This window comes from Zootoca vivipara, chromosome Z1 (genome assembly GCF_965207765.1).
Source record: "Zootoca vivipara chromosome Z1, rZooViv2.hap1.1, whole genome shotgun sequence".
Lineage (NCBI taxonomy): Eukaryota > Metazoa > Chordata > Lepidosauria > Squamata > Lacertidae > Zootoca > Zootoca vivipara.
Window position 1 is genome coordinate 63,263,825 of NC_142583.1, and position 25,478 is coordinate 63,289,302.

General features: G+C 44.9%; 1 protein-coding gene across 2 annotated transcripts in view; it reads right to left on the reverse strand.

The window, feature by feature from the left end:
* The window catches only part of CFAP299 (cilia and flagella associated protein 299), a 334,005-nt gene that overhangs the window by 11,295 nt on the left and 297,232 nt on the right, over positions 1-25,478 (reverse strand). Inside the window, exon 5 of one of the 2 annotated variants that reach the window (XM_060278392.2) lies at positions 844-973. The exons of the other annotated variant lie outside the window; for it this stretch is intronic. Coding sequence (XP_060134375.1) covers positions 844-973 — 130 coding nt within the window. The remainder of the gene's footprint in view (positions 1-843; positions 974-25,478) is intronic. 2 annotated transcript variants of the gene reach the window in all.

Here is a 25,478-nt window from a genome sequence, read left to right on the forward strand (position 1 = left end):
GCAGCAGCCCCTCTCCTTCAGACCATGCACTGTCACATGACCACACCCACAAACAAACTCACAATCAAGTCTCCAAACAGCTCAGGAAGCAAGCAACCTTATTCCAAAAAACACAAACTCACTTTCTTCAGTCTCTTCCACCGATCCCTCCCATTCTCCTCCTCCCTCCCATTCCACCAAACGTCCCTGTTTGCAAGTCCTGTTCACGAGCTCTTGATCACAAGCTCCCAGAGACTGCAATAAGCAAAGGGGAACTGCTGTTGGCTTTGTGTAGGTTGGCTGTTGCCTCTAAGACTGCAGGTGCACCCAGTTTTTCTGCACAGGATTACTGAACTATTATTACTGCACTATTACATAAGGAAGTGCCCAAGGGAATCTGGGGAGTTTAAGATGTTTCTCTAGATATGCCTTATGCTTAATGAAACTGAGGCCCACTGCTGTCATCCATGGGAAAAAAGATCTCATTCAAAAAGAATTAAAAGATGACATTTCCATCTTGTGAGGCCTACTGCACAGCTTTACAGGAAGACCTACCTACCTACACTGAGATCTGTTGCTTTCAGACCTTGTTCCAGAAGTACTTAAGATTCACACGTTCATGCGATGGCTTACATGATTGTTTCTACCTTGGTTGCATTGACAAGATGTCCCATTTGAAGAACATCATATATCCAACTAATATAAGAAATGTCCTTCATGATGGAATGTCACTTCTCAATAGGACAAATGCCAGACCCGTGCATTGCCCCTTGGTCCATGAAATGAGCAGTACAAATAAAAGCATGGATGTTTGACACAGACAGGCCTGTTGTTTCAGGGAAACTACAAAAGTTACAATGCTACCTTGGGGTCAACATTAATGACCTTCCTGTCAGACTTGTTCTTGAAGAGGACGCCACACACATTTTCTGCAATCACTTGGTAATTTGGACTTGAATTCAAGCAGCAGATATTCCTGTCCCAGTTGTAGAAACTGTAAAAAAAAGCAAAAACAAACCAAAGAGTAGACAATGCAAAGCATCTGTTTGCAACATTGTGCAAGCCATGTGCTTCCCCCCCCCCAAGCTAGCGTTCTTCTGTCTCAAGAGACAATGGAGGAATGGGCCTTTGGGGGTGAAGTCAAACTGTTGGAAGGTTGCAGCATCTGCTGTGCTGTGGCTGTAGACACCAATACGGGGGGAGACATGTTTTGTTGCAGCTGGGGTTGCAGATGAAGGCATCCGGTTGTGCTGCCGCAGATGCACCAACGTTTAGACTTTTAGGCATTGAGCTACAGGAAGATCTGTCCTGGAGTGGTAATACAAGGGGGCTTGTGAAGAAGGCGCAGCCGCCACTGTACTTTTTGAGAATTCTAAGGAAAAACCGTCTTCCACAAAAGCTGCTGCTTGCCTTCTATCACTGTGCCATACAGAGTGTGCTCACGTATGGTTTATGTGTGTGGTACGCAAGCTGTTCTTCTCAGGATAGGCAGGGCTGTGTAGAATTATTAAAACAGCAGAGAGCATTATTGGCTGCTCACTCTTCACCTTAGAACAAATCTATACCACCAGGTGCCATAGAAAAGCACTAGATATATCAAGAGATTCAACGCACCCTGGTCACCGTTTCTTCGAGCTCCTGCCATCGGGACGGAGATATAGAACAATGCAGGCGAGAATGAGCCGTCTCAAGAACAATTTATTCTCAAGAGCGATTTTGGCCTTAAATGGAGTCTGGACTTTGAAGTCATCTTATTTTACTTGTTATATTGCACCGTATTGCACTGTTTTAATTAGGGTTTTGTAGTAATTTTGGATTATGTTTAGGAAAGCTTTTAATGTAATAGATTATATTTTAATACTTCTGTTGGAAGCTGCCCAGAGTGGCTGGGGAAACCCACCCAGATGGGCGGGGTATAAATAATAATAATAATAATAATAATAATAATAATAATAATAATAATAATAATGTGGAATGCTTTATCTGAGTGGATGTGGTAACCGAGTAATTTTATTGTTCCTGCAAGGGGACAATGACAATAAAGATTATCTTCTCTTCTCTCTGCGCTCTTCCCAGCGGTCATTCATAAGTGGCTTTCCAACAATGCCACATATTCCCCCAATGACATTTAGTTTAGAACAGCAAAATGTTTGTCATGGCATCGTTGTGCCTAGGGTTCCATGCCCCTATAAGCAGCAGCCAATCACTGAGCGTGATGGAAAGGGGAACTTGCAATGCAACGACATTTTGCATTTACAGTCATACCTCATGATACGTCTGCAGCGGGTTGCGTCTTCTCAGGTTACGGACGCGCCAAACCCGGAAGTCCCAGAACGGGTTACTTCCAGGTTCGGCACGTCCGTAACCTGCGCGCATGCGCAGAAGCGCCACATTGCATCACACTCGTGCACAGATGGGGCGCTTCAGGATGCGGCCTTTTCATGTTGCAAACGGGCCTCCGGAACGGATCCCATTCACAACAAGAGGTATCTCTGTAGAAGCATACGGAATGAAGAGACACAGGTCCGTGGTATTTAGCAGCAGCAATATCTCGGCAATAATATGCAGTTCCAGAGCAGGACTAGAAATCCTGTGCGCAGCAGCCACCATGAACCTGGGATCTCGCTTCTAGCTCTTATCCTAAGAAATCTACATGAATGGTTACTCATGTTTTCCATCTGAATGTCTCCACTTTGAATCATTTCAAAGCGTTATCATGGAGAAAAATGGCATCATGTCAAGACCAGCCATTTCAATGCTGGCAGAGGGGGAAAGGCATGTCTGCTCTATTAACACAAATTCATTTAACTCTTTCTCTTCCCTCTCAGAAACTCCAAGAAACAAGTTACTCTGCAGATACGCCTATAGCTCCCAAGACATCTTGTTGGGAAGCCAAGGCAGTGAAAACACTGGCTGCTTGTCACTGGCAAGCCTCCCTCGTCACTAGATAGGCTGCTGCAGTTTCATGGCTGGCTTGCTGCGGCAGAAGGCGAGCAAGCTTTCAGAAAGCTGAGCCCCATCCCTTCTGTCCCTGTTGAAATGCCCAACTCTGCCCAAAGATTCTTCCCTCCGTGAAAACATAGCAAAACAAAGCAAAGCAAAACACACAGATACTGTACTTTGCCTGAATGCACAATAGGGTGTTTAGTTAATCCTATGTGACAGAAATCCTTCCCAATTCTCTTTCTCTAGTTCCAGTATACAGAACTACATCAAACATCACCCTTCTTGGTCCACAGCCTGGTTTTGTATCTCAGCTTGCCCTGGGGCATTCTGCTTGTTCACTTCAACCTCGAAACAGACCTTATGCCCTCTGCATGTGCCAAGAATGCTGTGTTTTATGTTAGTTGCTGAAACTAACTTAGAGATGATAATAGTCTACGTTAGCTAGAAATTACTCACTGTTTTTCTCCTTCTTCCATGCTTCTCACTCCTGCTCACTCATCTTCACTCATTTAATAAAATCTGGAATTACAAGTCTAAAGCTGACTAATGTTGCTAGATCACAGGATTGATCTCACCCATTTCACTGGGTTGCTCATCTTGCAGCTACCTTAGGGGAGTTAAAGGGAGCTTGCTAAAGCCTGTCTCTTCTCCACAAGTAAATATTGCAGGTCTCTGTCCTCGTACACCCAGATCACAGGTGCTTGAATAATATGGGTGGGGGCAGTTGCTGGTAACTTACTGTAAGTACGCAGTATCTCTCAGCCTGATCGCATGGAAGGTGGCAGCTCTTGTCCCTATATTTGCAAACCCATTCTAAGTCCTCATCACAGAAACAGCAGCAATAGAACATTTGTTAGGCAGTGAGCTGCTTATATGAGGGAAGTGAAATGTGAGTTTGGATGGGAGGCATACGGAAGTAAGGGAAGAAAAGGAGGCTGAATACTAGGAAAGTGAGCCAACAGCCAGAATAACTGAAAGAAGGAAAATAAAAAAAATTCCTTCAGTAGCACCTTAAAGACCAACTAAGTTTTTATTTTGGTATGAGCTTTCGTGTGCATGCACACTTCTTCAGATACACTGAAATAGGAGTCCCCAGGCACTTATGTGGAGAAGATAGCTTTATCATGTATAATGAGATAAGAATCCAATGTCTCTGTTCAAACCAGGTCCCTCCATGGTTTTGAGCTTGGTGATAAGTTGTAATTCAGCAACTTCTCTTTCCAGTCTATTTCTGAATTTCTTTTGTAGTAAGACAGCTACTTTGAGATCTTGTATAGAATGTCCTGGGAGATTGAAGTGTTCTCCTACTGGTTTCTCTTCAGCCATCTCAACCCTTGCTTTTTCATGCAAAACCATTTTCAGTCATCAACAGCTATCAGTCAGTCAATCACCCACTTCCACCACCCTTCTGAGTGATACCTCCTCCCCTCCCACCCCCTCCCCACCCCTTCTCCACATAAGCGCCTGGGGACTCCTATTTCAGTGTATCTGAAGAAGTGTGCATGCACACGAAAGCTCATACCAAAATAAAAACTTAGTTGGTCTTTAAGGTGCTACTGAAGGAATTTTTTTAAATTTTACTTCGACCCAGACCAACACGGCTACCTACCTGTGAAAGAAGGAACTTAAGTACACAAGAAGTGGAGGAGGCAAGAACAGGAGGGAAAGAGAAATAGAAAATATGTGATGCTGAAAAAGAGAGGCCCGTGTAAAAAGGTGCACTGAGGTGATACATCAGTAGAAATAGAAATAGAATAGAAATACTATATTGTCACTTTACCACTTGTTTACAGTGAGAACCTTAAACGAACCTGGTGATAGAACCTAGAGATAAGCAGTGTGATATTCCCGGAAAGGGAAATGGCAGACATGGGAAAACTGTGGGCTTAAAAGAGACCAAAGAGGCAATCTCTGTGTGCGCAGATGTGTCAGTTTCACACATAGATTTGAACTAGGAAGCCACATTTGGGGTTGCAGGTGTTACTTATAACGTATCTCTTGATCTAGCGTTGCTGCTTTGCAATCTCTTTCACTCACCATAAAGCGGCAAAGCTAATAGCCAGATTGCGCAACTGGATAGGTGCTCGGAAGGGGGGCGGGGGAATGCTAGCAGGCAAAAGCTTTCCACCTCTCGCTCCGGAAGAGGGAAAAGAAAGCTCTTCTGTGAAGGATTTCCCCCAATCATTAAAAATAAATTAGACTTGTGGGGAAAGAACCCCTAATCAGCTGCAGAATAATCACTTCCTTCATTTGCCAAGTTTCCTACCCACATGCAGCGAACGGCAGCATGGTTCCATGCTGGAGGGCTTGTGCACTGGGCAACCCCAGGCCCACACATGCACGGCTGGTGCATCAAAGTCTCCTCGGCAAGCTCGTTCTTGACACGACAAGCAAGCCTGGGTATAACCATTATGTGGCTGGCTTTGGGTTTTCACCAGATGCTCAACTGGCACATAACGTAGAATCATAGAATCATAGAGTTGGAAGAGACCACAAGGGCCATCCAGTCCAACCCCCTGCCAAGCAGGAAACACCATCAAAGCATTCTTGACATATGCCTGTCAAGCCTCTGCTTAAAGACCTCCAAAGAAGGAGACTCCACCAAACTTCTTGGCAGCAAATTCCACTGTCGAACAGCTCTTACTGTCAGGAAGTTCTTCCTAATGTTTAGGTGGAATCTTCTTTCTTGTAGTTTGAATCCATTGCTCCGTGTCCGCTTCTCTGGAGCAGCAGATTTGCAAACCCATTCTAAGTAACGTAAGCTACAACAGTCATCTGTACAGTGGTACCTTGGTTCTCAAACTTAATCCTTTCCGGAAGTCCGTTCCAAAACCAAAGCATTCCAAAACCAAGGCACACTTTCCCATAGAAAGAAATGCCAAGTGGATCGATCCATTCCAGACTTTTAAAAACAACCGGGGACATTCTGGGGATGGAATTTGTCCGGGGACTTATTCGCAAATCTGGGGACTGTCCCTATGAAATGGGGACGTCTGGCAACCCTATCCTAGCTGGTCAGTGTGGAGATAAGATTGCTATGCATTATTCTCTCCAGCTTCCCAAAGGACAACACTCTGCTCATTAAGCGTGGCAACAGCCTCAGCCGTTTCCCTTGAAAATAGAAGAAACATTCCTTTTGCAGCTGGCCAGTGGGCACTGCTCAATGCCACATAGTCCACATACCTGAGCCCCTTGTTGAAGAGTATCAAATAGTTTTTGGAACATTCATAGATTTATTGAAATAATAATAAGATGAAATCTATGCAGGAAATATTTAAAACGCTTTGGAATTCACTGCTGTCTATTTGATAGCATTTCTCCCCCTCTCTCTGTCAGGGAGATTTAAAGCATTTAAAAGGCATCTCTAATTCGATTAATCCAAATTAGATTTAGTTGCATCAGGGCTGTAGTGATTCTTGGGTTGAAGTTGGTGCTACAACAAGGCCTGTTATTTTTCCAGAGTGAATCAAATTGTCCTGAACGACAAAAAAAATAAAGACAAGCTGAAAAGATAACAATGGAAAAGCGGGGGGGGGGGGGACGGACGGCGGAATGCAAAACTGTCCTTATTTATTTAGAAGTTTTAACATGCCTTTCAGGGGCAAAAACAGCCCTCTTGCCACACTCCAAATGCAAATACAAAATTCAGAGTAAAATGTACCTATTCAAGATCAGCCTCCAGTGAAATGAATAAAATAATCTGACTCCAAGGGAGCCAAAGATTTATGGGTAGCCCAGTGCATGCCATGTAGACCAGGAGTGGAGGGACTCTCCCCAGGTCCTGCTCTGGCCCAGGCCATACCCCACACTAGCCCTGCTTTCCAACTTCCTTGGGCGCTTTTGCCTGGCTAGAATGTCCTGTGTGCCCTTGTCCTGTGCCTCTTGCTCACCTGTCTGGTTGGAGAGGTATGTAGAAACGTCTGATGTATGTGTGGCTGCAGATGGTGACAGCAGTCACGAAATTAAAAGACGCCTGCTTCTTGGGAGAAAAGCAATGACAAACCTAGACAGCATCTTAAAAAGCAGAGACATCACCTTGCCGACAAAGGTCCGTGTGGTTAAAGCTATGGTTTTCCCAGTAGTGATGTATGGAAGTGAGAGCTGGACCATAAAGAAGGCTGATCGCCGAAGAATTGATGCTTTTGAATTATGGTGCTGGAGGAGACTCTTGAGAGTCCCGTGGACTGCAAGAAGATCAAACCTGTCCATTCTTAAGGAAATCAGCCCTGAGTGCTCACTGGAAGGACAGATCCTGAAGCTGAGGCTCCAATACTTTGGCCACCTCATGAGAAGAGAAGACTCCCTGGAAAAGACCCTGATGTTGGGAAAGATGGAGGGCACCAGGAGAAGGGGACGACAGAGGACGAGATGGTTGGACAGTGTTCTCGAAGCTACGAACATGAGTTTGACCAAACTGCGGGAGGCAGTGCAAGACAGGAGTGCCTGGCGTGCTCTGGTCCATGGGGTCACGAAGAGTCGGACACGACTAAACGACTAAACAACAACAACATGTCTGGCTGGAATGCAGCCCTTTGCATAAAGTTAAGGGTTGCATCCATTGCTCCCTCCAGTTTTGCCTCTGACCTCGCCCACCACAGGCACACAGCCCCCAGAAAGTTGCCCACTAGGGAATGTGGCCCTTGGGCCGAAACAGGTTTCTCCACAATAGGTTGGATCCAACTAGAAGCCCATCTCAGATTGAAATGAATCGACTTTAGTTAGACGTGACCCCTTGTTTTCAAAGGGTTTACTCTTGAGTATGACTTGGCCAAGTGCAACCTATTTGGGGGCTGTCCAAGTGCCAAAATGAGCAAAGTTTCTCCACAATTTCCAACGTTTATCAGCAAAAGTCGCCTTTCCTGGCAGCCAGCTGGAAACCAAAACAAGTCTCATGGCACAAAAATTCCAACACTTTCTGTTCATTTGCTAGGCCAACTAAGCTGGCTAGCTATCATACTTCACCCTCGCCACATGCCTTACCTTGTAAACAACAGAAGTTTTGCAAACCAAGTGACAGTGGTAATTGACCAAAACAAGCCCCAGGTTACAACTGCTTCTGTCAATTTCAGGTGCATCTCAAGAACCTATTTTCACACATACCTACTGTCCATAATTTACTTATCAATGTCATCAGAATGGGCTGGGAATAAAAGACATAAATTGCTCCTCTGGGGTTTTCTTCTGCAGATTTACAATTTCTTTACAGTAACTTCAGCTATATTAGCAAATGCATTTAACTCCAAGCTATCTATGCTAATCAGAGCAATCATATACTGTAATATATTTATGCCCCAATGCAAACTTGGGCTAGAAAGAACTACTTAAATATTTCCTTCTCTGTTTGAAGGATACCAAATATCAGAACACTTGCCTGTCTCCTATCTTCTCTGGTGTCTGAGAAAGGCACCATGTACAGTGGAACCTCGGTTTATGAACACCTCGGTTTACGAATTTTCAGTTTACGAATGCCGCGGACCCATCTGGAACGGATTAATTCACTTTCCATTACTTTCAATGGGAAAGTTCGCTTCAGTTTATGAACGCTTCAGTTTATGAATAGACTTCCGGAACCAATTACACCCATGCTTCGGGTTAAGTACACTTCAGGTTGAGCACTCCGCGGACCCGTCTGGAACGGATTAATCCACTTTCCATTACTTTCAATGGGAAAGTTCGCTTCAGTTTATGAACGCTTCAGTTTAAGTACTCCGCGGACCCGTCTGGAACGGATTAATCCACTTTCCATTACTTTCAATGGGAAAGTTCGCTTCAGTTTATGAACGCTTCAGTTTAAGTACTCCGCGGACCGTCTGGAACGGATTAATCCACTTTCCATTACTTTCAATGGGAAAGTTCGCTTCAGTTTATGAACGCTTCAGTTTATGAACAGACTTCCGGAACCAATTGTGTTCATAAACCAAGGTACCACTGTAGTTATATTACTTATTTATTGAACTTGCATACTGCTTTATATTTCAATAAATCTCTTAAGTGGTTTACATCAACAATGCAGGAGGCGGAATGGGTGTTCCTGGCGCTGGTCCTTATTGCTTTTAATTTAATTTCTTTTTTCCCCTCTTTGTGTGTTTATGGTTCCTTGTTATGTGACCACCTCCCCAAGTGAGATGCTCTTTGCACACATGCGCAGTACACACATGCAAATAACAGTGCAGGAATAATTGAGGGAAGGAAACTCAGCAAAGTTGCTGAAATAGGCTGACCTGCTTATTCAGGCATCTGGGTCAACATGCAATTCTACAGCATGCAACAGCCTCAACCATTTCCCTGGACAATTAAAGAAGCATTACTCTTGCAGCTGGCCAGTGGGCATTGCTCAATGCTGCATAGTCTACATACCTGAAATAGTAAGTTGCTGGAATAGGCTGATCTGCTTATTCAGACGTCTGGATCAGCGGGCAATTCTACTGCTGCAAACACCAGGTTTTGGCCCTTACCTGCTCCCAGGTAAGCAACCTATCATGTTTGTTTGTTTGTTTAAGTAATTTTTAGAACCATTTCTAGAATGAAAGACTGCTGAAACACCATAATGGCTTTGCCAAATTAAAACTAATTGCCAAATTAGTAAATTGGTCGATTAAAAACACCCGAAGCTATGTGCCATTAAAACGTAAAGCCTCTTGGCAATATAACACTAAGCGATTGGACCAAAAGTACAAAATAGGAATATTCTTGGTGTACTCCAGCTTGGATAAACACAGAGCATGTGGGGCAGAATGGATCCTTTGCTGGATGTGGGGTGAACAGGCCCTGGTTTGAATCCTAGTTTGGCCATGAAGCTCAGTGGTCTGTGGGGAACCAATTGGGATAATGCCATATTAGACCATAGGTATATATGGAAAATGCCATATATATCATGCCCTGAACTCCTCATAAGGTTGGTCTTTAGATGTAATATGTGTATATAAATGAATGAGGTGGTACCTGCTGTTTTAAACAGCAGAGTACTGTCAAGATGGCTACGCATGATCTGCCCCGTGGCACACTGCGTTATTTAAACCCTGCTCCCTTTTCTCTCTCTCTCTCAATCTCTTCCACCAAGCCAAGGAGAGTTCCTTCGCTTTGGTTCTCCGAGTTTCTCTCCCCACCCACACAAACGCATCCAGATAAAACTATTCCCTATAGCAGAATGGGAATCCAGTCAAGAGCTAATTACAAACAATGATGGCTCAACAGCTTTTTTCACTTTGTGGTTCCACGAGTTTATGATGTCAGTCATCCGGCTCGACTTCCCGCCTCCCATCATTGAAACTACTGCCTTCTCGCAAGCGAGCGGTGAAGAAAGAACAGGGTTGTGACAGCAGACAGAAAGGAGGGCAACGGAGATGAGAAACATGAAGCACACCCATTGGGCATTCTGATATCTGACTGCTATTATATAATCATTTTTGCTGGCACCATTCCTGGCTTTGCCAAACAGGACACTGAGGAGCATTGCACAGAGGCTGGATTTAGCCCATCAGTTTTCCAGGGCAGATTTTCCTGCTTGCTTCAGAGGGATGTAAGGACATACATACTGGGTAATGCACATCGTCAGAACTCAGAGGAGCATTTTACGCCATGAAAGCAGTTTGCAATACTGGGTTTCGGTATCCGTTCAGCCACGCTGAGCATACCTTGTTGAAATAACAGCAGCCGACCAATGTTTATCAATAGTGCAAGTTTTTAATTTTCTTCTCTTGCTTGTGAAAAAGCAAGGTGGCTTTGCAGCTTTCCATTGTTTTTCCAAGTCTGAGCAACTTGACATGAGTCAGCAGTGTGATGCAGCAGCTAAAAAAGCCAATGCAATTCTGGGCTGCATCAATAGGAGTATAGCATCTAGATCAAGGGAAGTAATAGTACCTCTGTATTCTGCTCTGGTCAGACCTCACCTGGAGTACTGTGTCCAGTTCTGGGCACCACAGTTCAAGAAGGATACTGACAAGCTGGAACGTGTCCAGAAGAGGGCAACCAAAATGGTCAAAGGCCTGGAAACGATGCCTTATGAGGAACGACTTAGGGAGCTGGGTATGTTTAGCCTGGAGAAGAGAAGGTTAAGGGGTGATATGATAGCCATGTTCAAATATATGAAAGGATGTCATATAGAGGTGGGAGAAAGGTTGTTTTCTGCTACTCCAGAGAAGCGGACATGGAGCAATGGATTCAAACTACAAGAAAGAATATTCCACCTAAACATTAGGAAGAACTTCCTGACAGTAAGAGCTGTTCGACAGTGGAATTTGCTGCCAAGAAGTGTGGTGGAGTCTCCTTCTTTGGAGGTCTTTAAGCAGAGGCTGGACAGGCATATGTCAAGAATGCTTTGATGGTGTTTCCTGCTTGGCAGGGCGTTGGACTGGATGGCCCTTGTGGTCTCTTCCAACTCTATGATTCTATGATTCTAACTTTTAAAGGGCTGTTGTCTCACTGGGAAGGATTCAGAAGGGGTGTGTGTGAAAAGGATGGGCAAAAAAAGTTTTCGAAGACTTCTTTCTGTGAGGGAAGGCTGCCGGAAGTGGGCATTTTTCAGCCTGCAGAAAAGAAGAGCAGGAGGAGATGGGGAAACTACTGCTCTCAAGTACTAGAAAACACTAAAAAGAAAACAGAGGTACTTGCCATATAGCAGATGAATCAATGGGTTTAATTATCAGGCTACAAATAGGGGCTAAACAAAAGCATACTGGCCAGGTTCCAGGGGTGTTGTCGGGAGGTGGGTACCCCAAGTCTTTTGCACTGAAAAATTCAGTGCCGGTGGGACTCCAGCATCTTAATTTGCAGCTCTGTATGTAAACTACCGTATGCACATTTTACATAAAAAGTCCCAAGCAATGCCCCTGCCATTATCTCAAAACCTGGCATGCACTGGGCTTTCCAGGGCTCCCTTTCCTGCCACAGCTTCTTGTGCCCCTCCCAAATCTGCTACAGGGTGTTGAAAGGCCTTCGAGAGCAGCATCCAGCTGAGAGCGGGGGGTTGCAGCTGGGACACAAAACCAACACAGCTGCTGCGACTTGCTCTGTGTCATCGAATGCCACTGCTGGGAAGGTGGGCAGAAGATGGGGTCAGTTGTCCTAGGGTTTATGGAGGATGGGATAATTAAATGCACAAGTGCCATTTTCATCAGCCACACCTTTACTGCGGGATATAGTTGCTGCCTTAGGCTGCGTTTGAGATGTAATTTAAGGTTATCCTATACAAGGGCTAAGAGCCCCGTCAGTGGGATGAGGTGCCCTTGTTTACGGTCACCCTCTTCTCCACTTCTACTGTGTTAAGCTCCTCCTCTTGTTTGCCCTGTCACCATGATCTGATCTGCTGTGACGCCAACATGGGCCTGGTATTTCTGACTATCACGGGGTAAGCTCCTTCGCTGTCTCACAGGGCAGCCTTCAAACAGGCAACAGAGAAAGACTCAGGAAGCTGCAGAGTTGGAATTCCAAATCCTTTAGAAATGCTGTTAAATCAAACCGTTCAAATACGTGGGCCTTTGGATGATCCATGACTTGTGCTGATTAATTGGGTGGTTTTGGAGTCTTTGGATAGAGCCAAACCAACAACATCCTTGTGGCTTCAAGCGTTGCTAAGACAGTTTGGCTACCCAATTCTCTTACACTGTTTTTTTTAAAACAGAATTTACCTACTTATTTTTAATTGCTCGTTGTGCTGTTATCCAAATGGGCTCGCTCGAAAGAGATTCTTGGATTTGACTACCCTTTGCTGTGTGGTTTCATAAACCCTCAAATTAACGAGCCTTGGCTACATACTTAGTCAACAGATACACCCTACGTGACAGATCTTAATCAGTCAAGTCATGTGTCACACTACAACCCTCCTACACCAGCTTTCCATTGGATTTTAATAACCCAAGGAAATGGTAATACTCGGAGATGGCCAAATCCTGCACCGGCGCCAGCAAAGTGAGGATTCACAGATGCACACTGCCAGGTGTGTCTTCCATGTAAACAGGAGGGGGGGGGGGAAGATTAATGGCAATATCTTCTTATTAAAAAGGTGGGAGGTGTCCAGTGGGGTGCTATAGAGGTTGGCTTTCAGCCTTGATTTTATTTAACATATTGAGTGGCGTGCTGGAGCAGCTTTCAGATCAAAGGTTTTTGTACAGCTCCTGTCAGCATTGTTCCTTTTTGATCTTGCCATCTCTCTCCATGGAGTCCCGATATCCCTGCGGCCACAGCATGGAAACTCCCTCTCCAGCTTTGGTTCTGCTTTCACCCCCCAAAACCCAGAGAGAATAGGGGTGGGGTAGGTGGAACATTGGTTTTCAGCAAAAAGCACACACAGCTTCTTTTGATGTCACTTGGAGTTGTGCGTATCCCTCGTTGCATTTGAAAGCCGCAGGCCTAAGGCTTGTGTATACAGTGCAATTTGTCCCCAGGTTATAGCCTCCTCCCAAGCTGGGGCTGGAGGCGGAGAGGTAAGCAAGAATCTCAACTGCAGCTGGCCTCCAGCGTGAGTTACATGAGGACAGCTGGTTAGTGTTTAATTTACACATGGTAAACACTGCAAAACTATTCTGCGCACAAACCCGCAGGCCCAGTTGGTTTTTATCGCATTGAGGGATAAGCTACTGAAACAAGATAGGGAAGAGAAGTGAAATTTAAAGATGACCTTTGCTATTTATTTATTTTTGAAAGAAACGGGCCTGATCAAAATCTGAAAAAGTCAATCCCATTAAAATTAGGGTTGCCAGACTCAATAGAGGGCGGGACTTCTGTGCCTTTAATTGCCCTGCTCTCTTTTGAGTCTGGAAACCTTAAAGAGAAACCAGCAGAACCCTTTGCTTGGAAATTAAACAAAGGGTCTGCTGGTTTCTCTTTAAGGTTTCCAGACTCAAAAGAGAGCAGGGCACTTAAAGGCACAGAAGTCCTGTCCTAGTCTATTGAGTCTGGCAACCCTAATTAAAATACAGATAGAGCACAGTGGAAAATATAACATCTCAACTCTCAATGAGCTGAAGGGGACTTTCCTCATCAATTGCAAACAATTCATTTGCACGATTCCAACCTTGCACAGTTGGCCACCCAACCTCTCCTTAAAAACCTCCAATGAAGGGATGATGAGAGCATAGCTGCCAAGTTTTCCCTTTTCTCGCGAGGAACCCTATTCAGCATAAGGGAATTTCCCTTAAAAAAGGGGAGAACTTGGCAGCTATGGATGAGAGCTGTAGTTTAAAATAGACTGGAGGGCACCAGGCTGGGAAAGGTGTACGCATTTCTGACCCACATGCCATACATTCATATAAGCACACAGAGGTAATCATACACATAAAAGCATACAGAGAAGGAGACTTTTCCCATGTCCTGCCAGAAAGCTCAGGCCCTACCCTAAATCCTCATCATATAGATTATGCTGTGCTGCAAGGAAGCAGCACCTGTCAAACGTATCTGCAGACAGATTGCCCCAAATGACTCAATCGAGTTTGCCAAGCTGCACACTAAAATGAGAGAGGCAATTACCCACGGCTGCGTCAGAACCAGCAATCAATCCCTGGACTGGTAGCCCAGCCACAAAGTCTCCCCAAGAGAAAAAGAGGAGAAGGTGCAGCCAAACACCTTGCCTTGGGCTGTGCCAGCCTTCAAGATCCCTAAGAAAAATAAAATTAACAAACAAAACAAGATCTAGATGACGATAATTACTATTTTTATGGCGCCTGAGGACTAACCATAGACAATGGGTGTTTTGTGTGTGTGTGTGTGTGTGTGCGCGCGCGTGCATGAGAGGTACAGCCTTTTGTGCAATTGAAACACCACAAGAAAAATAACCCAACGCCCGTCGCCTACAGAGAAAAACACACATTGTATGTGATAAAGGAGCACATCGGAGGGGGAAAATGTTGCTGGGAGGGAAAGTTAGTGGCAGAAAAAGGGATGTACGGGGGTGGGGGGAGATTTAGGTTTGATGAGGCCCTAAGCTACTGAAAGTAATGGGGCCCTTTATATGTCCAGCTGTCCTTTGTCAACAACAAATTGTCACTGGTTTTTGTGTTGAATATATGCTATATGGAATTTTTGGACCTAGCAGGTATCTAAAGCCATTTGCACATGCAGAATGTAGGCACCCTATATATACAGGTACAGTCATACCTCAGTTTAAGTACGCCTCGGTTTGAGTATTTTCAGTTTAAGTACTCCGCGGACCTGTCTGGAATGGATTAATCCACTTTCCATTACTTTCCATGGGAAAGTTCGCTTCAGGTTAAGTACGCTTCAGTTTAAGTACTCCACCGGACCGTCTGGAACGGATTAATCCACTTTCCATTACTTTCATTGGGAAAGTTCGCTTCAGGTTAAGTACGCTTCAGGTTAAGTACAGACTTCCGGAACCAATTGTGTTTGTAAACTGAGGTACCACTGTACCTAAAGGCCTGTTACATGGAAGATGCGGCAAGCTTGTTTTCTTCTGCTGTGAAGGCAAATCCATTCTGTGATCAACTCCCACTCAGAAACCAATGTCCCCACTGTGGAAGGACGTGTGGATCCAGAATTGGCCTCCACAGTCACTTATGGACTCATTGTTAAAACCGTCTTTATGGAAGACAATCTTACTCGGCTATGAGTGATCGCCAAAGAAGAAGAAGAAGCTGGACGAGATGGGTCTTTGGCCTCTTCTTAAGCTCTTAACTTGCAGTAACTGTTGAATGTTTCATACAAAATGTTCTCACTCCTCTCAAAAAGCTCTCTATGTATGTATGTATGTATGTATGTATGTATGTATGTATGTATGTATGTATGTATAAACACACACCAAATGAAAAGGTCCCCTGAGAAACTTGGCCATTGGTGTGATGAAGCAGTTTCGTCAGCCTGAGTTTGGGATGACCTACATAACAGAGTTCTGACCTTGCCACACCTACAAACGCTTGTTCAGAACGTAAGTGTGATAAGGACCATGTACATTGCAAAGCGACCACACCTGCATCCAATTTGAATATCTCCTTAGATACAGAATCTGAATCCTGGCTGTTTCACTCTTGTTAAGTATGTCACCCAAAATGCAGCGGTGGAAGATGAGATTAGGCAGGCATTTAAAACATCAAGCAATTGACTGAGACCTCTACTGACTGAGGGCATTAAAAAAAAAGGTGGGGATTTAAAAATAGAAAGGGTGGCTTGGTAGGGTCAGGGTGAGCATTTAGTAGATTGGATGTCCTCTCCTTAGCCTGGTCCATTGCTAATATAGGTCATGGGTAGGCAACCTAAGGCACAGGGGTGGTCCGGGAATCAGCGTGTTTTTACATGAGTAGAATGTGTCCTTTTATTTAAAATGCATCTCTGGGTTATTTGTGGGGCCTGCCTGGTGTTTTTACATGAGTAGAATGTATGCTTTTATTTAAAATGCATCTCTGGGTTATTTGTGGGGCATAGGAATTCGTTCATTATTTTTTTTCAAAATATAGCCCGGCCCCCCACAAGGCCTGAGGGACAGTGGACCGGCCTCCTGCTGAAAAAGTTTGCTGACCCCTGGTGATGTCCAAAAAAAAAAAATCCCCACTGAAACAATGATGCTTTCTCAATTAGTTCATTAATTGAAGCCTTCCTTTCAAGCTGCTTAATTTCACCTGAAGGAACATTTCAAGGCAAATCCAAAAGTTGTTGACTTGGCAAAACATCTGAGAAATTCCAAGGAAAGCTAAACAAATTTCAATAAGACTAGTGAAATTTCAAAAGTGCCTAGAGAAGAATACAAACCCCTGAGCCTCTGGCCGGCAGTCATTACAGCTCTAAGAAAAACGTAAGATGTTTCAATAGCTAAATGTCTCAATGGTCCCTGATCTGTGTTTGCATTCACATCTTTAACTTTGGGGAACTAGAACTCAAGCTCTGAATGGAGGACAGCACACCAGGATTTAATATGACACATTCTAGCTCAGGCATCCCCAAACTGCGGCCCTCCAGATTTTTGGCCTACAACTCCCATGATCCCTAGCTAACAGGACCAGTGGTCAGGGATGATGGGAATTGTAGTCCAAAACATCTGGAGGGCCGAAGGTTGGGGATGCCTGTTGTAGCTTGTTTGTAGTGTGAAGCCATCCACTGCAGCCAAGCATCCAAATTTCATATTGGTGTAAGGCAGGCTTCCTCAACCTTGGCCCTCAAGATGTTTTGAGACTACAATTCCCATCATCCCTGCTAGCTAGGGATTATGGGAGTTGTAGGCCAAAAACATCTGGAGGGCTGAGGTTGAGGAAGCCTGGTGTAAGGCATCTTACATCTTGATTTACCTATGGCAAAATGGTGCCCCTCTCTCTTCTTACAGATGTGGTCTACAGTGCCAGCTATGATATGGATCGGGCATCCCCAACCTTCGGCCCTCCAGATGTTTTGGACTACAGTTCCCATCATCCCTGACCACTGGTCCTGTTAGCTAGGGATCATGGGAGCTGTAGGCCAAAACATCTGGAGGGCCACAGGTTGGGGATGCCTGATCTGGATTGTTCAGTTTTAAATCAGAATAGCCTCTAGGATTATCAAGCAGGTGTATTAATTGCACATGGGACTTAATTCTAATCAGTGAAAGGCACCTGCAAGTCTCAGAAGGCTGTTCTCCTAATTAAAGCTGCATGCAACCATAAGGTGTTTTGCCTAACACTGAGAGACACAGTGACAATCCAATCCTAAACACACTTGCTCAGAAATTGGCCCATGTGATTCATTAGCTCCTGCAACAGCTCTGAATCTCCCAGGTTCAAGTCTAACTTGCCACCATCTGATCTATACTGGCTCTCTTGATTTTCAATGAACTGCAAGTAGGTTTATCAGAACTTCTGTTGACAGATTTATACCTTACACTTCATTTGTAGAGTTAAGGAAAGTTATTGTGACTCTGGATAAAATGTTTAAAAATAAGCAACACATCATCACAAACTAATTATGCCTTGACTTTTGGGATCCAGGAAGTGAAAAATGGTCCTGCCAAGTCCTATGGGATGCAACCGCCATTCAGTTCAGTTTCCAAGGCAAGGCGAAGCTACCTGATCTGCACTTTCTGAAATACAGCCATCCTTTGAAATTCACATTTCTCCAAAGTTTGAAATGTTGTTGTTATTATTAGTTATTAAATTTGTATACTACCCTTCATCCATATATCTCAGGGTGGTTTACTACATTTAAAAAATAGTTTTCCAGTCAAGTGACTTCTTTATTTTTATTTAACAAAATGTATGTACTGTAATAAAAAGTAATGGATACAGAAATGCATGTACTAGGGTAAAGTGTGCTATTAGTGAAAATAATCTAGGGAGATGCATTACATTAGGCAAATTTGCATGCAGAAATGACCACATTAGGTGAATTTTTCACGAAAATGCTCATGAAAATTCAGGAGGGCTTTCCTAAATGAATAAATAAGACAAAGTGATGTGGAATTGTGGGGAGCTGAATTTAAGATTGGAAAAATCAGAAACTAAAGAGAAACCAAAAATTGAGGCTGTAACTTAAGTTTCGATAAAAGAGATTAAAATGAGCATTGAACTTGCAGTCGAATGGAGGGGAGGACCTTGTGAGCTTAGATAAATGGGAGTTTAACCAAGGTCTGGCAAATGGGAGGTGGTGGTGTTTCAATAATAATCCACCAACAGCTACAGTGTTTCCTCTTCTTTTTGTTCTGTACAGTGCTCAGTTACATGTGGAATTCCTCTGGAGCTATCATTATGGTACGTTTGCATTTTGAGGATGAAGGGGAACAGTAATAAAAAAAGAGAGAAATAAAAAGGAAAGGAAATTAAAGTCCTCAGGGGTATAGGCTCAGTCCCAAAAATGATGAAACTACTGTCAGTCTCCAGAAGCTATTTGGTAATCTACTCAAAATTTATTATCTTATTAGTTCACTCCACCTAGGAAGGGGTGTGTGTTATTTATAGCCATGGAAACTGGATTGCTCTTAACTAAAGCCAAAGCCAAAGAAGTAAATGGGTATGAAGTGGCTGAAATAAACCATGAGATGAGTTATTCCCAAATCCATACCAATAGGAGCGATGCTAGGGCTTTTTGCGCCCTAGACAAAAGCACCTTCTGGCACCCCCCGGGCGCATGCGTCATGACGCACACACGCACACCGCTGATGCCCCTGCGTCCCCTCCATTGGCGGGAGGAGCGGGGGCCAAGGGGGGAGCTTGGCACCCTCCCGCCTGTGGAGGGGGCGCTTTGAGTTCCTCAGTGGCGGCAGCAGCGCCCATAGCTGAAGGCTTCAGCTGCGGGTGCTGCCGCCGCTTGCTCGCTGCAGCCGCTGGGGAGCTCACAGCGTCCCCTCTGTGGGCGGGAGGGCGCTGAGCTCTCCTTTTGCCTCGCGCTCCTCCCACCTGTGGAGGGGACGCTGGGGGCTCCTCGGCGAGCGAGCGAGCGGGGGCGCCCATAGCTGAAGGCTTTGGCTGTGGGCGCTTACCGCCACTACCGCCACCACTGGGGAGCTCTCGCCGTCCCCTCCATAGGCGGGCGGAGCGCGAGCGCGCGCCTTGGGAGGGCAGCGGTGGCGTGGGGTTTTTGCAGGGCAGGCTCGGCAGCGCCCCCTCCATTTTCACGCCCTAGGCAATGGCCTAGTCCACCTAAATGGACACACCGGCCCTGCATACCAATACAGTGGTACCTTGGTTCTCAAACTTAATCCGTTCCAGAAGTCTGCTCCAAAACCAAAGCGTTCCAAAACCAAGGTGAGCTTTCCCATAGAAAGTAATGCAAAATGGATCAATCCGTTCCCCTAAAACAGCAATTTAACATGAATTTTACTAACGAGACCATCGATCCATAAAATGAAAGCAATAATCAATGTACTGTAGTATAAAATAAATAAGACAGTATTGTAGATGATAAAAATTAAAATTATTATTCTTACCTGCACTGATTATTGTCATTGTTTGGATGGGGGGGGGGCTTTTATCCATTTCCGCAGTCACACAATCAATCAATCAATCAATCAATCATAAAATGAAGAACAAGCCACAGTCACAAAAAACGAAAAAGCCACACAAACAAAAACGCAAAAAAATTAGCAAAAACAAAAGCACCAAATATAAGCTCCAAATATATCACCTCAGAACACTGCAATCGGAAATGGAAGGCTTTGATTACAGTGGGGGGACGCAAATGAGCAGCGCAACAGTGAAAACAGAAGCTCAGGAGCACGTTCGGCTTCCAAAGCAAAGTTCACAAACTGGAACACCGACTTCTGGGTTTGCAGCATTCAAGTTCCAAGTTGTTCGGGAACTAAGCTGTTCGAAAACCGAGGTACCACTGTATTATGAAAATCTATGGAATCATGGAAAACAGGGATTTAAATGTGGGCTTCAGACGCCTCGTTTACACCCAAAACCTAAACAAAATTGCAGATAAGCAAGGGCCCTTTCACCCTTGATGGCTACTTCCATAGGTACTCATCGGTATGAACTTGGTGCCTCCGCACTGGGACTGTTACAAGTAGCTTCCATTATGTCTGTGATCACTTTGACACCATGAATGTGCAAATGGTTATAGCTGTATATACAGCCTGTCTCTTATGGAGGCATCTATGGGCACAAATGGTGTCTCCACAAGGATCTGGGAGTGGAGGCAGATACCGTAGGCAGTGACAGGCCAGAAGCCATGGCTGAGCCAGAGTTTACACCCCGACACACTAGTTTTTGGCACCAGGCTGATCTTCCCTCTTCAGTTCTATTATTGATAAAGCAGCACAAGGTTCCCATCGTGGAACCCTATTAAACTAACCGACTCACCTGTTGTTCTAAAAATCACTCTCAAGCTAGCTAGCTAGCCAGCCGGCCAAACTACAACACAAATTACCAGTGGCATAGAATGGGTTGCCAACACCTGGGGCCTCACAGAGGGAGGGGGAACAGACTTGAGTACACATGCGCATTCAAGTGCCTAATGGCGTCTGCATCACCCCGGAGATCGTAGCCACAGAGATAAGAAAAGAAAAGCCATTCCGTTGTCTGGAGAGGTTACTTCCTGGCTCGCACAGAGAAGCCGTTTTCAATGAAGCCCAGCGAAGGAAGTGTGCAGCTGTGTTGAGGCAGCACTGGGTGTTGAAATTTTGCGCCCCTAACAATTTTGTTCCTGGGGCAACCCAACCATCCACTACGCCACTGCAAGTTACAAGCTATAGAACGGCCACAGATATCTTCTCTATGGCTGTTGGACAATCTGACACGCCTGAGCTCTAAAATTTTAACCTGGGAAGCAATTCTAAGTGCCTTGTTTTTCCCAGAGCAAGCTGAGAAGCCCACCCACCACCAGATTACCATCTTGTTCTGTGCCTGCAGACTGATATATAAATAAATATATATACATGCCAATTAAGTGACTCATGAAAACAGTGGTTGGTTATAACTGGTCGTATGCAATGTTTGGTACAATCAGAGACTTAACAGATAGCCAAACAGATATTTGTGACTCTCTTTTACAACAGTCGTAGGTATACATATGCGATAAAAGTCCCTTTCTAGCAAAGTACATAATAAGCCCGAGTTTAAGTCCTGGCATAACCAAAGCTCTGAGACTTTGGTAAGCTGGAGCCTTGATGACAAGCAGCAAGACCTCGGGGGGGGGGGACACGGAATCGTAAATATGAAAGGAAGTATCACAGTTCTGTGACAATCCTGGCCAATTTGATTCTGATATGTTTCTTTTTAAAAAAACTTTTTTTGGAGCTGGGCCACCTCCACGAATGATTTCCCCTTTTAAGGAAGCAGCATTTAACATCCGTGAATAAATCAGTCTTTTTGATCAAAGGCTGATGAGCTCTCCAAGATGGAAACTCTGGGTCTTTTTGAAGGCATGTTTTCAAAGCCACACATAATATACACATCTCTCCCTCTAGTTCTGTGGTTTCTTCAAAGGGGCTTCTTGCTTTCCCCTTCTAATCTCCTTAGGCACTGAAGAAGTTTCATCCGGAGAGATTCAAGTCGCAGAATTGTGCACAAAACTTCTAATCGCTAGCCAAGCTAATGGGGTTCCCCCCCCTCCCTTGTTGTTGTTTCAAACACTTCCGCCACTTTGGGTGAAAAGAAAATCCAGTGCTTGAAAATGTCATTTTCACCCTATTGAGGGGAGACTATTCACTTCTTGCAGCCTCTATATAAGTCGTCTTTATTTGATTGACAGTTCCTCTTCTCCACAAAGGTTCAGGGCAAGCAACAGCCTCGCGAACACAAAATTGCAGCTTCAAATGTTATACACACCATACATTTAAAGGTCGGGGTTTGGCAAACCACAGGAGGAAGAGGCTTCTGTTCTAGACCTGGAGAGATGCCTTCAAGGACCACTTCACAAGCCATGGCTGAGGTTCAAACCCAGCTCCCTGGAATGTGTACTTCCTAATGTTAGGAATAGTCCAGTTCTTTGGACGGGCTTTATATGTCTCCTCCAACTCGAGGAGCAGTAGACAGAAGGTATTGCTCTCTTCACTTAACAAGCAACTTAACAAGAGTAGAAGACTCGGCTCCTAGTGCTTCTGCCATACCTGACCAGTCCATAGCCTTAATAGCATCTGCCAGTTGCAGATGTGTCTGAGAAGTGGGCATGCATGCAGTTTACTATGTATTCAAAGTATCATGTGACGGTATATGCTAACATTCACCCCGCACATAAGACTGATGGGATGCGGGCAGCGCTGTGGGTTAAACCACAGAGCCTAGGGCTTGCCGATCAGAAGGTCGGGGGTTCGAATCCCCGCGACGGAGTGAGCTCCCGTTGCTCGGTCCCAGCTCCTGCCAACCTAGCAGTTTGAAAGCAAATCAAAGTGCAAGTAGATAAGTAGGTACCGCTGCGGAGGGAAGGTAAATGGAGTTTCCGTGCGCTGGTCTGGTTTGCCAAAAGCGGCTTAGTCATGCTGGTCACATGACCCAGAAGCTGTACGCCGGCTTCCCCCCGCCAATAAAGTAAGATGAGTGCTGCAACCCCAGAGTCATCCGTGACTGGACCTAATGCTCAGGGGTCCTTTACCTTTTTACCTTTACATAAGACTGATTACACACTGTCTTGTATACGTGAGGGTGAAAGATCATATGAATCAGGTCTCGACACATATACTGCACCCACATTTTGCGGAGTACCTTGTCTATACATGGGGGTGCATTTTTGCTCCTCTGCTGAACAAGACAGAGAGCCTGTTTGGTGTATAAAGTAGACTCTGGAATCCATGAGGCTATGATCGTTGCAGCATCATCTCTCAAAATGCACAGGATATGTTGTCACTACTATCCATGCGCGTGTATATCTAAGTGTCTTTTAGTGGTGTGGTTGATCAACGGGTTGAACTGATCCTTCCCCAAACCCACACTTCCAGGTTTACATAGGAAGGCCTAGGGGCCAAGATCGAACCCTCTCGTGTCTCGATTCTGTTGCAAGGCAAGCGTTCCATGGGCCATTCCCGCTGCCCAAATTATGCACACGCATTAGCCATGAATATGAGATGGCCTCTTGGGATGCATTATCTTGTTAGATTTGAAGCATGTTCAAATGCTGGAGATGTGCCCGTGCAAATGGTGTGTGTGTGTGTGTGTGTGTGTGTGAGAGAGAGAGAGAGAGAGAGAGAGAGAGAGAGAGAGAGAGAGAGAGAGAGAGAGAGAGAGAGAGAGAGAGAGAGAATCAAGCACTATTATGACTCAATTTTTCTAAAATATAGCCAAAAGGAGTTTTTATGGGAATGGGGAACCAGGAAGAAATAACCCCTATTTGAAGTATTTCCACTAATTTCATTGGGTTTTAAACCACAGTGCTCACGAATCCGGATTGTATCAAAGAAACATCTTCATTAGGCTTTAGCTTTACTAAGAATGTGTCACTTCCTGGTGGTTTTGGAAAAGCTTCAGTGCATCACTTGTTAAAGGAGGCTGCAAGAGAGATCAATAATCTGCTGTAGGGCTACAGATCCTTGATTTAGCATCTTAGACTGTGTCCTCAAGTGATCTGCAGTACAGCTGAAACGAATTTGCTCTCAAAAATGTGGCTTGAAAAAAATCCTCATCTGAGTTTTGATGATCTCCAAATATTTGCTGTTTGCTCTCAGCTTGACATTTGATACCAGCTGACATGCATGGAAGTTAGGCTTGCGCTGTTTACTCAGAGGCAAGAGCCAGGTTTGCTGCCATGGAGTCCGAGAAATGGCCCTGCATCTGTCAGGTGACATGCAATGGCACTGGTTTATTTAAAAATATCTCAAGTGCCCTTCAGTCAAACCATTAGAGCAGTGCAAATTAAGAATAGGAAAACACCAGTATAAACTCACAAATAAACAAGGAGAGTGGAGCAAGGATGTAAAATTTCAGCAAAAGCAGCTAACAGTAAATTAATATTCCTGGTTAAAAGCCTGGGCAAACAAACATGTCAGAATGACATTGAATTTGGCACCAGATGAGCCTTCCTGGGTTGTGCATTCCACAGACAGAGTGTCATAGCTGAGGCTGCAGTCCTAAACACACTTACTAGGGAGCAGGTCCCACTGAACACAGGGAGACTTTCATCTGAGTAAACAAGTGTAGACTTGTATTGTGAGAAGCGAGGGAACTATCTGGAAGAGAGCCATAGAATCATAGAATCATAGAATCGTAGAGTTGGAAGAGACCACAAGGGCCATCCAGTCCAACCCCCTGCCAAGCAGGAAACACCATCAAAGCATTCTTGACATATGCCTGTCAAGCCTCTGCTTAAAGACCTCCAAAGAAGGAGACTCCACCACACTCCTTGGTAGCAAATTCCACTGCCGAACAGCTCTTACTGTCAGGAAGTTCTTCCTAATGTTTAGGTGGAATCTTCTTTCTTGTAGTTTGAATCCGTTGCTCCATGTCTGCTTCTCTGGAGCAGCAGAAAACAACCTTTCACCCTCCTCTATATGACATCCTTTTATATATTTGAACATGGCTATCATATCACCCCTTAACCTTCTCTTCTCCAAGCTAAACATACCCAGCTCCCTAAGCCGTTCCTCATAAGGCATCGTTTCCAGGCCTTTGACCATTTTTGTTGCCCTCTTCTGGATACGTTCCAGCTTGTCAGTATCCTTGAGTCTCTGACAGGGGCGTAGCCAGGTTCAAAACTAGGGGGGGGGCAAGCCATGGTCGTTCAGGGGTGGGGCCAAGGCACGGGAGGGGCGGGACCACGAAGTGGGAATGTGGGCGGGGCTACAGGGCCAGCGGGCCCGATGACATTGTGGTGGCGGCTGCGGCAGCGGCCACCTTGTGCTTCTATGATTCTATTGATATATTACCATAGCATATGCATCATTCTGCTTTCTTGAATTGTCCTACTCCTAGGCATAGCAACCAACTCCTAGAGGCCTAGGTGCCTCCCCCCCCCCAATTACTGGTAAATACCATATTTGAAAGAGTCATCCTCCCCATGTTGATGGGCTTTCTATGTGGGGCTTATCTGCCCCCCCACTCAGTATTTTATTAAGGATGGAAGAGGGAGGGAAGGAAGGAAGAAATAGAGAGAGGGATAACTCATATTTGTGGGTGCCTCTGGGTGACGCTGGAACTCTGCAGCAAGAGGAAGATACTGGTACGCCTGTACAGGAGCCTTGTAAGCAGCTTTCTCTCTGCTTGATTTACAGCAGA